At 30.7% G+C, this 12,810-nt stretch overlaps 2 protein-coding genes and 1 long non-coding RNA gene across 3 annotated transcripts in view; all 3 read left to right on the top strand.

Annotated features, from left to right (window-relative positions):
- LOC111712397 (coiled-coil domain-containing protein 77) overlaps window positions 1-2,612 on the top strand; it is a 28,036-nt gene extending 25,424 nt beyond the window's left edge. Inside the window, exons 14-15 of the mRNA XM_023486990.1 lie at window positions 835-898; window positions 1,452-2,612. Of these exons, the coding sequence (XP_023342758.1) occupies window positions 835-898; window positions 1,452-1,529 (142 nt within the window). The 3' untranslated portion in view covers window positions 1,530-2,612. The remainder of the gene's footprint in view (window positions 1-834; window positions 899-1,451) is intronic.
- A 1,044-nt stretch (window positions 2,613-3,656) lies between these two features.
- On the top strand, window positions 3,657-7,347 carry LOC111712396 (uncharacterized). Its single transcript, XR_002767441.1, has 3 exons — window positions 3,657-3,857; window positions 7,012-7,068; window positions 7,144-7,347. It is a non-coding gene; the product is annotated as an uncharacterized LOC111712396 (long non-coding RNA).
- A 544-nt stretch (window positions 7,348-7,891) lies between these two features.
- The window catches only part of LOC111712393 (flotillin-2), a 24,485-nt gene continuing 19,566 nt past the window's right edge, over window positions 7,892-12,810 (top strand). Inside the window, exon 1 of the mRNA XM_023486978.1 lies at window positions 7,892-7,988. Coding sequence (XP_023342746.1) covers window positions 7,940-7,988 — 49 coding nt within the window. The 5' untranslated portion in view covers window positions 7,892-7,939. The remainder of the gene's footprint in view (window positions 7,989-12,810) is intronic.

Raw genomic sequence — 12,810 nt, forward strand, 5'->3', positions numbered from 1 at the left:
TTTTGGATCTTTAAGCTATTGAAGACACTTCCTAAAGGATTGTATGGTTTAAAATATTATAAAATTATTATTTTCTTACTTTTAGACTAATGAAATCCAGGAGGGGAGTGTTTAGTGATATTTTTCCTCTTAACGCCCCTGAAGAAGTATATATTTATGATTTATCAATTCAAATAACTACAAAACATTTTTAGAATTTTACTTGCCTTTTTTATTTAATTTTGCATTATTGGCACTGATTCCTCTTCATTTTTCAGGAGTCTGATGTGGATCAAAGGACCCCCCTGACTGTTGGCTTTTTAGCCCCTGAACCATACAGGGCTCCTCCTGCAAGCTGAATATGTCCTTGTTAGGCTATTTTGTCATGGTCTAATATTCTGTCAGACCTAAAATCTTGAAAACAATAATGATACATCGGCAAAAAATATTCATATATATAAATACCTGTTTTGGGCCAAATACCCCCCTTTCTACGCCCCTGATCAAGAAAAAAAAAATTTGAAATTTTTTTATGCCCCTTATGGATTAAAAGAATATAGGTGCAAAGTTAGCACCATTTATCTCTATTATTACAAGAGTTATTACAAACTCCAGGAGACTAGTGAGGTCCTTTATAATTAATCAGAGCTGAAAACTTTAAAATGGTGGATATTGAGATTAATGCTTTATCCTCTCTTTTTCTTAATATCAAGACTAACCTAATCTTGTAATTGTATCCTGAAAAGTGTAAAAAATTCAAACAATCAGCTTTTAGGTCGTCTTACTATTTCACAGTTTTCTGGTTCTCATTATATGATAAAATATGTATTTTTTAATATTATATTTGAATCGTAGGCTTGATATAACTGGTTTGGAATCCAATATACTCAGCATTATCTCCAGTAAACACCAGGAAAAGGTATATTTAAAAGAAAGCCTTTTAAAGTGTATGTCAATGTGGTAATATACACCACACCTCTGAACTTTGATCCTATCACGCCTCCTGGTTGTATCTCTCCTTTAATCATTTCGTAGTCCGGGGGCTTTTGTGTGCTCAAAAAGGGACATTCATAACTTAAGGATTAAAGAAAATTCTGATTTTTAATTTATTTGGCTCTGGCAATAATATTTGTTAAATTTATGTTTTCTAGTATTATTTCAAGGACTAAAAACTGATCAAATTCTTAACTTCTAGCTTTTATCTGATCAATAATGTGGAAGATATCGCCGTTTTTCTAGATTGAAAAAGTATTTAGTTTTCTTTACTTTCCCTTTCATTTCTCTACAACGAAATCCGCAAATTACTTTCACACAGGAACCACAAATGAAAATAATATGTTTAACAAAGAAATTATGGATATCTCATTAATTCTTGATGAGCTAAAGGTTTTAAGGGTATTTTTGTGAATCGGACCATTCCATTCTGTAAATGGTTACTTGAAATGAAGTCTCTTAAATATTTTTTTTTTTAGGAAAATCAGCGAATTCTTGAAGACATCAGACAAGAGGTCTCTAAGCCTGTATCAAAGGTCAGGGAGTGGAGATCATGAACCTAAATTATAGATAAAGAAGGTCATGAACCTAAATTATTGATGAAGAAGGTCATGAACCTCTGTGAAATATAGATAAAGATTTATTTATAAATTGACCTCTAAGCCAATTATGAAGATCTCTACAAAGTAAATTAATGTCAGTAATGAACTGTTAACTGCCGAAACATAAAAAAAACACTTATTGTTTTTGTTAAAGAGTGATTATAATTTAGTTTTTTATGAATTTTAAAAAATTTATGTGACTTAACTTTGCTAGACTTTTTTATTGTAAATACAAGATATACTCTAATCAATACTTAATTTATATTTTATAGTTGATTATAACAGATGAAGAGTTTTGATTTGCATATTAATTTAAATAATGACACCTTATATATATCTTACTAGCTGAAGTTCCCGGCCTTTCTCGTAAAATTTTAAAAACATGCAGAAAAGATTAATCAAATTTTGAAGTGGCAATAAATCAAATATTGATGAAAAAAAATCGAATTTTTAGACCTTGTTAACCCCTTGGTAACCCTGGGTTCTCTCAAAATAAATTAGCAAAGAGCTTTATTATATGATGTTAATCATGGTATATTTAAGTTTTAATTTTATTGTTTTCATTTTAATTGTTAAAAATTCAATCGAAAATTCATCAATTAATGAGCGCAGAAAAATTTGCTATATGTTTACAATGATATACTGTTTTAATATGAACGGAGAATTGGATTCTCCCAAGTCAATGTCGTCTTTTGACGTACTTTGTAACTGTATTTAACCGCTATGTATATAGGTGTCGAAACAAAACCAAACTTTTTTTTGCTAGTTAAAATTCTAACTGCATTGTAATTTCTTCCCTCTTTCTGGTTTGCTTGGACAACACTTTTTTATTCTTCTCTCCTTTCACACTATTTTACTCCATTTTTATTTCTCTTCCCAGTTTGGTCAAATGCGATATCTGTGCCGCCCCCCCCCCCCCACCCCCTTCGAAGGGGGTTAGTAAAGATATTTACACCCCTGTAGGGTCGCTGCAAAACTGTTAAATGAACTAATCATTAAAAAACTACAATTATTTATTTTATTAAATGATTAACTCTTTTTTCATGTAATTGATAAATCCTGAAGCATGTATTACTGTAGAGAATTATTAACTTAATTATAAATCAGTTGACTATGAAGTCTCAATCTGGAATAATGTTCCTGGCTGTCTTAATTGTCTTCATAACACAAGGAAGAAGAAAATTCAACCTCAAACCTTCTTTTACTTTTAGAATACAGTGAGAATTAGAAAACTGCGGAATAGAAAGACGACATTAAAGCAATACTTAATTCGGCGTTATTACGAAGGAAATAGTTTTTTACTGTAACTTATTTTTTCACGTTTTAAGTGAAGAGTCTGTTTGCACTGCCCAATTCCCATGTCCATGTGCTCAATGTCAAAATTTTAGTTTAAAAGTCGTCTTCCTATTTCAAAGTTTTCTTGTTCTGAAGAAATTTTTTTATAGATCTGTTCATTTGAGATCTTAAATAAAAATATCACTTACACTTTTGAAGTTAAAATATCTAAAAAAAAAAAATGTTATCCCTTAAAAAGCTTTCTGAAAAACAAATTTTAAAAAGATAAATGGTCTGTAGACGTAATTGCAATAGAATCCTTACTTAACTCAGAAATGTACACGCTTTTGTTTGAAAATTGATTAATGATTATTTTGTGGAAGGAAGTAAATCAAGAGAATATAACATTACATGATGGAAAAAGAGAATATTGCTCTCAATCATAAATTTCGTGTCGAATATGCCAGTTACGCCTGTAGTTCCTTTAATATACTCTCAATTTTTGTTATGAAGCTGTGTACATTTTTGTCAGGGTAATCTGAACTCCGATAGAAAGTCTTAAACATTGGATATTAAGATCAAGCATTGGTCTCAATCTTTTAATAATCAACAGATTATTTTCGTCTTCATTTCAATCCCGTAACGTTTAGAAATCTAAGAGCCAAACATGCCAAGGAATTTTGCGGTCAACCAATGAGAGGACAGAAAAATTGCGGATATCTAAAATAAAAAGTGCACACTTTGGATATCGAGATCATGTGATCAATATTTTTGGTATTTCAATTGAATTTGAATTTTTGATGTAAGGAGAGTGTAAAAGTTTCCTTATTGAAACCATTGATGGTCCTGAGACACCTGTACCATATATACCATATGGTGTAGATCGTGAAGATAAACCCGATGCATATGTACCAAGTACAGTTGCATATGTACCAAGTAAAGATGCATATGTACCAAGTACAGTTGCATATGTACCAAATGCAGAGGTTTCAACCCAAGCTCCAAAAGGTAATATTGCTGCAATGTATAAGTATAACCCACAAAGGATAAGACCATAGAGAATAGAATATATATTAGAGGGGAATTTAAAGAATCTCTCGGTATTAATTTTTTCAGTCCCTTTAAGCCTAAAAGGGAGTTCAAAGTGTACAAATCATGCAAATGTTCACAAATTATTTGCAGTAGAGTACATTAATACAGTATGTTCCCTGGCCTAGACTATTCATTTCAATTTCGAATTTTTTAAGCTATTAAATAAACTTTATAATGAATTAGGTCAATAAAAAACATCACTTGATTTTTAGTTATAACGGAAAATCATGTCGTTTGTAAAGTGGAGTCTGTGTGAAATGATCATTGGTCAATTATGAAACCAGCCTATTTCATAATCATAATTTGGTTTTCTTTTAACAATAATTTTAGATTTTCTATAAAATGATATTCCAGGGGCCAAAGGTTATATAGCATAAATATGTGAAGTACACCTGCAGTATGGAAACAGTACAACAAAATGGCCGTTTTACGCTTTTTCTAGTAAATTCCCCTCTAATATATATTTTATTCTCTTTGGATAAGACTTCAGAGACGACTGCATGTAATTTATATTGTATTATTCTTATATTCATGATTCCATGCAACTCTTAACTTTCTTTTTTTGCCGAGGCACTTAGTTGGCTATTAAAAGACTAGACTCGAGGCAGGAATATTTAATTTAACCTTGGGATTAGAGTTAAGATAAGATAAGAAAAGATAAAGTTTATTGCTAAAATAAATGTATCTGTATACAGATGGAGTTTACAATCACAAAATTGATGATTATTATTATAAAGATTTATTCACACACAAAGATATAAATACATAAAATACATATATAAATGGTGTAGTTAAAATTTGTTTAAATAAATTTTTTTTGAAAATACAGGTTTCCAAAAGAAAAGAGAAAAAATATGCAAAATTATGCACAAATAGAAAACATTGATTTTTACTCACTACATTACATATTTATCATTTCAGTTATTACGTAATCATCGAATCCTTCAACATATAAATTATTCATTCTTGTATTTAAAAGTTCTTGTAAAACCGGAACTTTCCATGCATGGTCCAATGGGACATCAAAATATTTCATTTGTTTCTTAACTAACATTTTACTAGGATCGGAAGGATTTACAGAACAATCATTTGCAATACAAAATAAATTTCTGCCAAGAACTGTGTTGAGGTCATTTTTACATAAATTAGAAAGAAATCTAATGCAAAGCTTAGAACTTGCTTCAATAGTCTCAAAGAAAGACACACATCTGCTAGCTAACATAGTTTTTACATGTAAACATTGTGAAATACTAGGTACATTAAAAAGAATTCTAATAGCAGTATTCCATGCTGTATACAATTTTGAAACACATTGGGAACTCAAGTCCCAAATACTAGATCCATAAAAACTACAACAGTAAATATTATACAGTTTCAAAATAACATCAGGACTGTTAAAATAAAATTCTTGGTTAAGGGAATGAATTTTTGAAATGAAAATAGCTCGTTTTTTATTGCAATCTATGGTCATTGAATTATCACTTTGCAGAACATTTCCTAAATGTTTTAAGTCGTTAACAAATGGTAAAGGTAATTCATTCAATAAAATTGGGGTTATTTCATTATAATTAATCCTTTCTTTAGAAAAAATAAGGCATTTAGTTTTACATTTTTCGATTCGAATATTTGTACTAAATTTCAGCTTAGTAGCTTTGGCAAAATTTTCACAAATTTTCACCATTTCCTAAAGACCTGTTCTGCTAGGAGAAAGCAGGATAATATCATCTGCATATATCCAGATGCCCATATAGACACCCTGGATTTGGCATCCAATAGTTGAACATCGTAATAACTTGATAATTTTGTCAATGTAAATACAGAATAGCACAGGGGAAGAAACTGCTCCTTGTCTGACTCCATTTTGTACATTGAAGGTATTTGAGAACGCATTACCCCATCTAACATTACATTTTTGATTTAAGTAAATGAACATTAAACACCTTAATGCTAGAGGTGAAACACCCCTCTCCAATAACTCTGTGAAGAGCACTTCCCATGACACAAGATCAAATGCCTTACTCAGATCCATTGCACAAGCATAAACTGCTCTACCAGCTATATATATATTAACAGTACAAGTATAAAGCAATTAGGTGGAAAATAGCTCATGGCTGTTTTGATTATTTTTTCCACCTAATGTTAGTAATAATAACAAAATATTTCAATTAAATAGATTTAAGGAGAACGATTAGAGATCAGGGTGCGAATTTATCATATGCAAAATAGTTTATACATAAATTCGAATAACTAGAGTTTAAAGTAATTTTCATACATGTACACAACAAATATCAAATCATATTAAAACATATCTAATTAGTTTTACATGAATAGAGTTATACAATATCATCCTTTGTGGATAATCCTGTACATAAGCTTTAGATAGGGTTCATCCATATTAATTGTACACTGTACACTGTACAGTAGGGAAATCATTCTCTTCAAAATAGATAAACCAAATACAGGGTTACCTACAAAGAATGAGACTTTAAAGACGTCGTTAAACTCTTGAAATATGAGCAATTCACGATGAAATTCAGTCGTCTACCTTGAACATAGTCGACACAAAAATCGAGACTCATTTCCAGCCATTCAGCACATACTTTCGCCACCTCGTTATGAAAAATACATTAGTTACCCATGGATTATTTTTTGTTTATGTATTATTTGTTTTAAAGACTGTACTATGGGATTCACGTTGTAAACCACAATCCTGCAAATAATACATCTCCTGTCACATTGATATGTCAACTTGACATGTTATTGTGCAATAAATATATTACTTACTTACTAACTAACTTACTTAGTCTTCTAATTGTGCAATCTTACTTACTTACTTACTTCAATAAGTTTACAATTACAGGGAATCATTAATATAAGGAAACGGTCAGTATAAATTCTGTTCCGTCGTTTCTGAAGTCTCATCCTTTGTATTGTGGGTAACCCTGTAAAATAAAATATTAAATTCACAGCATCTACTAGAGGTCAAAGTGATTAAATATTTATTCACTTTGACTAGAGGTCAAAGTGAATAAATATTTATTCACTTTGACTAGATGTTACTCTTTTTTAGCGTTTCATAGACACAGATAGATAGTAACATTCTACATGGTGATTTCTATACTTACAGGTCTAAAACATAAAATACAGTTTAAAAATATTTAATGGGTTCAATATTTTTGTTTAATTCAAATTTTTACTGTAGTGAGTGAAGATGATTATTTCTTTAAACAATATTGATCGAATACTGTAGAGGATGGAAATCCCCGAAAGAGGATTATAAAATCCGCAAATCAGTAGAAACAGATAAGACCTACTCATCTTCCTCTCCTTTAAGGCACTTTGTATTCATAATGTATTTCTATCTGAAAGCAATAAATAATCTTCTAAAATATATAATTATGAAATACGTGTCAATGAATTTTAGAGAATATTAAAATAAAGTTGGAAATCAACCTTTTTGGATTACACTGTAAAAAGTCGATATCTTTAATAGAAAATTCTTCATAGTATAACAACAAGCAAATGATTTCAATTTTTATTAAATAGATACTAGGCTATCAGGGCGCTTCGCGGATTTTCGTGGATTTTCAAAATTTTTCGAAAATAAAAAAAGTATTTTGACAACATTTTGTAATTCTGAGCATTCATAAACCTTCCCTTGGGTCATGTGAGGTCTCGCACAAAATTTGGGTAAGACCGATTCAGCCGTTTTGACGTTTATTGGATACAAACACCAAAACAGAGATTTCAACTTTATAAATACAAAGATATTTTCATGTTTTTTTGTACTGAAGAAAATTTCTAGAAATATTCTTTGAGGGGTTGATCGGAGATTGAAAACTGTTAGAATGTCGTCTTTCTCAAAATACTAAATGTCGTCTTTCCTAAGACGAAATCCTCGAAAAATCGATAGAACAGCGAAGTATCGATCTCCGGCCAGTGTACTGAGAGATACAGTGAGATGTAGAGACTCCTTCCAAAATATATTGTTAATAAACATGGGAAATATTCACACCGTTGGCCCTAACCAGGCCCTTATAGTCTCAGGTATACAACAATATATTTTAGAAATGTTTTGTCAAACCAAATTTTTCAAAATGATTTTTTGAAAGGTGTAGAACCGCAACTGGATTGTTGTTTACAATATATCTATAAACATTAATTATTTTTGACATTGCTAGGCAATCAAAAATGAAAGAAAAACAACAATAATACAGTGAAACCCTTAATAACGAATACATCGGAAGAATTTATCAAACGTCGTCTTGACAATTTTTCAATGAGTTTTAAACTATATTTGGTAAATTTCCGAAATAAATAAATAGCCATAAATATGCGGGAACAGTTTTAAATAGTTTCATATAATCATTTAATTAAAAAATTAAATATCTGCAACATTCCATTATCAGAAAGTGAAGAATACGACATTTGATGAATTCTTTCGATGTATTCCTTAATAAGGGTTTCACTGTACTAAAAAGGTCAAGGATTAATGAAAATCGAAGAAACATGATAAACAAAACTTATCAATAGTAATAGTGATAATTTTAAATTTTATTTAATCATTTTGAAGAGAAAAACGATATTTTACCAAATAAGACACTTTTCTCCCCTTCATGAAACAATTTTCATTGATTTATCTCAATCAACAGTTTGGTAAACCCCCCCACCTTCTTTAACATATATTGATTAGTAAAATAAATTATAATAATATTTTAAAATACATAATCAATAAAACAAGGGTAGATAACATCATAACGGACACTTGATTCTTTTTTCCTACAGCAAGACCCATCACAAAATGTAATACTATAGATGACATTAGGCAATCTAACGTATAGTAAATACTTGGGAAATTATTAACTTATATATTAAGTGAAATGGGTGTGTGGTACACTGCACTAACGATGTGTTTCATGTATTTCGTCTTCCTCCACAGTTTTAGTGGTCTCATTGTACATAAGATTAATATTACTAATAAACTATAAACTATAAACAATATGTAAAATTCAGGGGCGGACTTAACCAATATCTCAGGTAAAGCCCATATTGCACCCAACTTGAAAAAAATACGTCCCCACAGGATTTTTTTTTGGAAACCTTGCACTCAGATATACCCCCAGGCCCTAAGTCTTGAAGCAAACTCAAATTCTACTAGAACATTTTGCAATATACTAGGCTTTTAGGGCGTTTCGCGCCCATCTTCTATTTAAATTGTGAACATGTTCTTTTTGTTTACATTTTAAAACAAAGAAGAAAACAATTTTTAATTTGTTTACAAAATCAAAAACTTTTAAAACACATTTTTTTAAATATTCTTTATTCATAAACCTTCCCTGTGGTAACGTGATGTCACACACAAAAATTGGGCCTGATCGGTTCAGCCGTTTTGACGTTTATTGGATACAAACAAACAAACAGACACCCAGACACCCAAGCCAAATTTTTCAATATATAGGCTTTTAGGGCGCTTCGCGCCCATCTTCTATTTCAACTTTTAACTGTGGCTTTATCTCTGAACATCTTCTCTTTGTGCAGTATAAAACAAAAACAAAAAAGTTTGCGGATTTCATTATTATTTTTGCGCATTTTCAAAATTTTTCAAAAATAAAAAACTTTTAAACACAAATTTTAAAATTTTGATCATTCATAAACCTTCCCTGGGGTCACGTGATGTGAGGTCCCACAAAAAATTTGGGCCCCGATCGGTTCAGCCGTTTTGACGTTTATTGGTTACACCAAACAGACAAACAAACAGACAAGCCAAATTTATATATAGATAAGCTCAGATTTTTTTTATTTTTGTTCCCCTATTTTTTTAAAATAACTTATTGGATTTTTAAAAATCAAAATCACACATTCTATTAAAATTGGTCACCAGATTTGAATTAAAATCACACATTCTATCAAAATTGGTCACCAGATTTGAATTTGTCCCAAACTGTAAATTTATTTCCCCACTCTGAAAAAATTGCCCCCAAAATAATATTTGTCCCCAAAATATAGATTTAATATTTTTCCCGCACAAATTTTCCCCAAACTGAAAATATGCCCCTTAATATAAAATTTGCCACTGAAATATCCTGAAAGATTAGTTTTTTTTTATGGTTGAGTATAATACACATTTTTCTTGCCCCCTAGCAATGTTTGGGGGGGGGGGATGTTAGTAAAAAAAATTAGATGAGAAAACAATTTTAACGGTTACTTTAGGTCATTTATTCAATTCTATTATCGTTGTATCTCTCATCCCTTGATGCTTTTATTAAATATCATGAATTTCCTTACGGGGGGGGGGCGTAGGCCCAGGCCCAGGCCCCCCTAAGCCGCCCCTGATCAAATTTCGCGACTTATTTTCTATTTAATGGTGGATTTCCAAAAATTTGGACTGATGAAAATTTTGTTGTAGACAAAAGTTGTATTACTATAGTTTCTTTTCTCCTATAGCAATACTAGTGCACAATTACACTATATAAACCCTTGACAATATCTTCTCTAATTAATCGCTTATGTAAACATCTACTCTGTTCTCATTTCATAATAGTGTTATGTTCTTGCAATATACTTTATCTAAAGCTCTTGGCTCGAATATTGCTATATGCTGGCCATTAACGGCTGGACCATGCTGGCCATTAACGGCTGAACCGAATAATAGCTATATGCTGGCCATTAACGGCTGGACCGAATAATAGCTATATATGCTGGCCATTAACGGCTGGACCGAATAATAGCTATATATGCTGACCATTACCGGCTGAACCGAATAATAGCTATATATGCTGGCCATTAACGGCTGGACCGAATAATAGCTATATGCAGGCCATTAACGGCTGGACCGAATAATAGCTATATATGCTGACCATTAACGGCTGGACCGAATAATAGCTATATGCAGGCCATTAACGGCTGGACCGAATAATAGCTATATATGCTGGCCATTAACGGCTGGACCGAATTGTTGGAATGTTTTTGAAAGGAACTTATGATGTGTGTATCGAGGGGGTAACCTTAAAAAAACATTTTTTTCAGAATTTGAAATTTTTCTTATTCCACGGGCAACGCCGGGCACTATCAATCCATGTTTGTATATCTATCTGTCTATCAGAATCAGTCAATCGTAGATATATCTATGCTGTCAATCTACATGATCTATACATATGCTAAGCTTCCATTGAGTGTGTAACTCTATTAAATAGAGACTATAAGAGTTAAGCCATTCTTACATTATATGTAATACATATTTATAATATTATTTTAAGTGTCTGTGTAAAGTTTTCTTAATTTCCCAGATTTTGCCCAGATGTGCTAATTCATGTAACAGCCTAGAAATTATAAAAACCGGTTTTACAGGCCCCATCCGCCCTCTGCGTATAGTCTGGATATACCTCACTTTATGTCTCACAACTTACATATTTACATAAACAAATATTGATCTAATAACGTTTTAGAAAATGTTTGATTAAAGTAAAGTCACCCATTTTATGAATGAGATTTAACATCCAAAATTCCAAATGTTTCGAGGAGCATATCGTTACATCGTAATATCGTTTAGTTAGTTTGGTTTAGTTAGGTTGTAAAGTGTACAGTGTTTACGCATACGTTTGTAAATATTATTATTGTAAACATTTTTCAAGTGACAAAATATTTTGTGAACCTTTTACTTTCTCATAATTTTTAATGTTTAAAACATATTTTTCCAAAAAGTAACAAGTTTATATTTATTTTTCAAAATTATGGGTTAGTTAGTATATTTCTTTTTATAATTCAAAGATACTTCAAGTAATCTCCCAATTAAACAGTGTAACGTTAATCTTTTCATTTTCACCAACATTGTTTAGATCAACAGAAAAGAAGATATCGTCGTTTTTAATCAGTAAAGATGTCGAATTTCTTTTATTTCAAAATTTAATAGAAATTTAATAGAGAATTACATAGTCAATAGAAATTAATGTTTAGAGGAGAACAATGTTTTTGGTACTCAGCCAAAGGTTTAAAAGGTACTATTGTGAATCGGACATACCTGCACTCTTTGAGTATTGTAAATGTCAATATAATCAAAAATAAAAAGTCCTAATTTTTGGCCCATGAAAAAGGGGGGTCTGTCCTAGTATACGATTTTTGGACCCCCCCCCCCTCCTATCAATTTTGTACATGACCTTTATTTTTTTGTTATAATATATATATATATATATACTAGTGCTTCAGAGGTTACTCACTAAACAGTCAGTATTATTGCAACTTTGTTGCTATTCAGATAAATTTAAGTAATTTACACGTTAAATTTGAATCTTACAAGTTTCAATTATAACTCATCTTTTTGAAGAGCTATAATGTAAAAGAACAAAATTATTTTGAGTTTATTGTATGTAACCAAAAAAATGCTTCTCTCATGACTTATGCGTAAAATCAAAACTAAGAGGTCACAAAGTTGTACCAGTAAAATGTCGCTTAAATTCAACCTTTGGTTATAAAATCGTGATAATAAATATCTTATTTTGAATTCTTTAACAGAGAAATCTTTGGTTTAATTATACTTGCTTTGAGAGACATTTAACACTTTTTTTTCAAAATTCTGCCTTATAAAATTAAATAAAACTAATGATATTTGTTTTGAAGGAAAGGGCGTATTGTTTTAATGCTATAGAATCATGATTAACGATTATTGGTTATTTTTTTTATTTTGCTAATTAACTGGACTTAAAAAGTGTTTATTTTATTTAGCATAAATAAAGTCACTTGCAAAGAGAATTCACAAATAAAGATAATTAAATTCCAGCCAAAAAATTAAGGATATCTTACTCACGCTTGATCAGGAGCTTGAGCTATCTATCGGACAAGTATATATATATAATATACATTTTTTTCAGAATTT

Source organism: Eurytemora carolleeae, unplaced genomic scaffold (genome assembly GCF_000591075.1).
Source record: "Eurytemora carolleeae unplaced genomic scaffold, Eaff_2.0 scaffold1241, whole genome shotgun sequence".
NCBI classification, from domain to species: Eukaryota; Metazoa; Arthropoda; class Copepoda; order Calanoida; family Temoridae; genus Eurytemora; species Eurytemora carolleeae.